The following is a 4,099-nucleotide window of genomic DNA, read 5'->3' on the forward strand; positions in this document are numbered from 1 at the left end:
CTTAAGTCACACCACCTTGGAGGAACTAAAAACTTAAAATTCCTAGGAATATCTCTCAAAAAAGCTTCACAAACACCCTTAAGGTTGGGACAGTGTGCCCTCCACCCTGGAAGCAGTGCACCACTTTAATAAAGAGTCAAAAGTCAAGAAATAGACTGGAAAATGAGTAAAATAAAAAAATACCAAAGAAAGTTTGTATGGTCACAGGAAGATCAAAATAGACCATCAGATAAAGATAACAAAGTCAAAGCTCCTATATCCAAAGCTTCCAATAAAAATATGAATTGGTCTCAGGCCATAGAAATACTCAAAAAGGACTTTGAAAATAAATTAAAAGAGGTAGAGGAAAAAAATGGAAAGAGAAATTAGAATAATGCAAGAAAATCATGAAAAAATTCAACACCTTGGTAAAGGAGACACAAAAAATACTGAAAAAGATGACACCTTAAAAAATAGACTAAGTCAAATGGTAAAGAGATATAAAAAGCCAAGTAGGAAAAGAATGCTTTGGAAAGCTGAATTGGCCAAATGGAAAAGGTAGTACAAAAGCTCTCCGAAGAAATAAGTCTTTAAAAGTTAGGATTGTGCAAATGGAAAATAATGACTGTATGAGAAATCAAGAAACAATAAAGCAAAGCTAAAAGCATGAAAAATAGAAGGCAATTTGAAATATGCCATTGGAAAAACAACTGACTTGGAAAATAGATCCAGGAGAGATAATTTGAAAATTTATTGCAGTACCTCAACATCGTGCTCAAAAAGAGAACTTGGACATCATCTTGTAAGGAAATGTCAGGGGAAATTGCCCTGATATTCTAGAAGTAGAAGGTAAAATAGAAATTGAAAGAATCCACCAATCACCTCCTTTAAAAGATCCAAAAATTAAAACTCCAAAGAATATTATTACCAAAATCCAGAACTCCCAGGTCAAGGAGAAAATACTGCAAGCAGCCAGAAAGAAACAATTCAAATACTGTAGAGCCACATTCTGAATAACACAAGATTTAAAAGCTTCTACATGAAATGATCAAAGAGCTTGGAATATTATATTCTGGAAGGCAAAGGAACTGGGATTACAATAAAAAATTACCTACCCAGCAAAACTCTGTATAATCTTTCATGGGGATAATGGGATTTCAATGAATGAGAGGACTTTCAGGCATTCTTGATGGAAAGACCTGAGCTGAATAGAAAATTTGACTTTCAGATACAAGACTCTAGAGGTAATTATCAGAAGAAACCATAAGGGATATTTAAAGGTTAAGCTTTTTTTTTTTTTCATTTTTACATGATACCTTTATCTCAGAAGAACTTTTTCATTATTAGGGCAGGTGGATGGACCATATTTAGCCCAAGGGCACAGGTGTGAATTGAGTAAGAAGGGATGATATATTAAAAAAATAAAATTAAGGGGTGAGAGAGGAATATACTAGGAGAAACTGAATGGGAGAGATGGAATGGGGTAAAGTATCTCAGATAAAAAAGAATCTTATCTACTGGAGGGGAAGATGGGGGAGGTACTGGGGAGTGAGTTAACCTTACTGTCATCAGAAATGGCTCAAAGAGGGAATAACATACACATTCAGTTGGGTATAATGTTCTATCATACCATACAGGAAAGTAGGAGAGGAAGAAGATAAGGGGGGGTGTGATAGAAGGAAGGGCAGATTTGGGGAGAGGGCATTCAGAAGCAAAACACCTTTGAGGAGGGAAAGGGTGAAAGGACATAGAGAATAGAGTAAATGATGAAGGGATGGAGTAGGATAAAGGGAAATTCAGTTAGCAATAGTAACTATGAAAAGGTTTTGAAGCATATTTGTCTGATAAGGCCTCATTTCCCAAACACATAGAAAACTGAGTCAAATTTAATAAAAGAAGAGCCATTCCCCAATTGATAAATGATCAAAAGATACGAACAGTTTTAGATGAAATAATCAAAGCTAACTATAGCCATATAGAAAAAAAAATGCTCTAACTCACTATTTTTTTTTAGGAGCAGTTAGCAATTTTAATTTGGTGCAAGCAGAGAGCAGGTAGGCCAAAGAGGACATGTGGTGGGGGTTGGAAGGAAGGACATTGGTAACCCTGACAATATAGTTAGTTGCTTCAGGGGCAAGAGGATCATTTTCACATTGAGAAAGTTAGGGGATTCTTTGTGGAAAGGGGACTTGTTTTCAGCCATTCAGCACCATCCGGACTAGTTCTTCATAGTTGATACAACTGTTGCTGTCCTCATGCCCTACCACCAACACTTCCACTTCTTCCTCAGTCATCTTCTCACCCAGAGTGATAAGGACGAGTCGTATTTCAGCACCCATGACTGTACCATTCCCTTCCTTATCAAACACCCGAAGCCCCTCTACATAGTCTTCATATGTGCCCTGGTCCTTATTCTTTGCTACGGTCTGCAGCATTGGCAGAAAGCGTTCAAAGTCCAACACCTTCATATTCATCTCAGCAGTCTGATCCTCCATGAAGTCACACATCTTGGCCATTCAGCTCAGTTTCTGCTGCTGCCTCTGCTGCTGCTGCTTCTGCTGTATGTAATGGCTCCATCCCTCTAACTCACCATTGATTAGAATGATGTAAGTCAAAACAATTCTGTGGTACTACCTCATACATATTGGAGTGGATATTAGGACATCATAGGAAAAATTACCAATGTTCTAGCGGATATGGGGAAAATGTGACATTAATGGCTTATTGGTGGAGTTGTAAACTGATTCAAACATTCTGTAGAGCAATTTGGAACTATGGCCAAAGGTCTATAAAACCATGCATACTTTTTGACTTAATAATAGCACTGTGTCAGTATAAAAAGAGATAAGAAAACAAAACCTTATAGGACCTATAGAGACAAAAAATATTTATGGCAGCCCTTTTCTATGCAAAGAATTTGAAATTGAAGAGATGTCTGTGAGATTTAAAATTGGATATAAGAGCATTAAACTCCCCTTTAACCTTTCCCTTATATATCTCCCAGACCAGTAAGGGAAAGAAGCCTCTGAGCTTTAGTTAGAGATGGATTACTTAGCTTTTATTGTTTGGGAATTAATTAGCCAACAAACAAGGTGATGCTGATTAGAGAAATAGGAAAGTAGAAATACAAATAAATAGTCTTAGATCTAAGCTTAGTCTATATTCGGTATAGAACTCACCAAATCCCAAGGCCACCTCTGAGGCTGAGAGCTGTGTCAAGCACGTGCTAGGGCAATCACCAAGGACCACGCTGTCAAACCTGAGTCAGCCCTGAGTCAGTGTGTGTGTGCAGAGCTAGAGACACCACTTCCATTCTCTCCTCGGTTTTTAAGCTGGCACCCCAGAAGTGGAGTGCTTAGCAGACGCATGACTGTTCATCACGGTTTCCTCCCCAAAAAGACAGTCCTTCAAAAACTGGCATCCTTCAGTTATTGCTAACAAACTCTTAAATCTTAGTTAAAAGCTTTCACTTTTTACCACATGTCCATTAACTGGAGAATGGCACAACAAATTATGGGATGAGATTATGATGGAACACTATTGTGGTATGAGAAATGATGAGCAGGATACTTTCAGAAAAACCTGGAAAGACTTACAGGAGCTATTGCAAAGGGACATGTACTGTATACAAAGTAAAAGTAATATTGCAAGATAATCAGCTGTGAATGACTTGGCTATTCTCGGCAATGTAATTATCCAAGACTATTCTGAATGACTTATAAAAAAATCAGTCTTTCTCCAAAGAAAGAACTGAAAGTGTCCGAACAGAGATTGAAGCATTTTTGTTTCTTTTTCTTACATTTGTCTCAGTTTTCTTTCCCAACCTGACTAATGTGGAAATATTTTGCATGACTACACATGTATAACTTATATTGAATTGCTTGAGTTCTTAAGAGTAGGGGATGGGCAGTGAGGGAGGAAGAAAATTTGGAATGTAGTTTTAATAGATGTTAACATTGTTTTTACATCTAATTGGGAGAAAAATAAGATTTAATAAAGTCCAAAATAGGAAAAAAAGAAATTGAGTTTACCAGTTCTTAAATCTTTTTTTGTCATGTATCCCTTTGTATTTTTGGTGAAGCCTATGGACCATTTCTCAGAATGTTTTTAAATGCATAAA

At 36.9% G+C, this 4,099-nt stretch overlaps 1 protein-coding gene across 1 annotated transcript; it reads right to left on the minus strand.

The window, feature by feature from the left end:
- Nucleotides 1–2,174: 2,174 nt before the first annotated feature.
- LOC122738614 (myosin light polypeptide 6-like) lies at nt 2,175–2,486 on the minus strand. The gene has a single exon (XM_043980606.1). It carries the CDS (start codon nt 2,484–2,486, stop codon nt 2,175–2,177), a length of 312 nt encoding a protein of 103 aa, XP_043836541.1.
- Nucleotides 2,487–4,099: the final 1,613 nt, after the last annotated feature.

Source organism: Dromiciops gliroides, chromosome 2 (assembly GCF_019393635.1).
Source record: "Dromiciops gliroides isolate mDroGli1 chromosome 2, mDroGli1.pri, whole genome shotgun sequence".
In the NCBI taxonomy this organism is placed as follows: domain Eukaryota; kingdom Metazoa; phylum Chordata; class Mammalia; order Microbiotheria; family Microbiotheriidae; genus Dromiciops; species Dromiciops gliroides.

Bases quoted from the DNA above. Each gene is read 5' to 3' on its own strand.
- LOC122738614 (XM_043980606.1), bottom strand. From the start codon at position 2,486: ATGTGTGACTTCATGGAGGATCAGACTGCTGAGATGAATATGAAGGTG.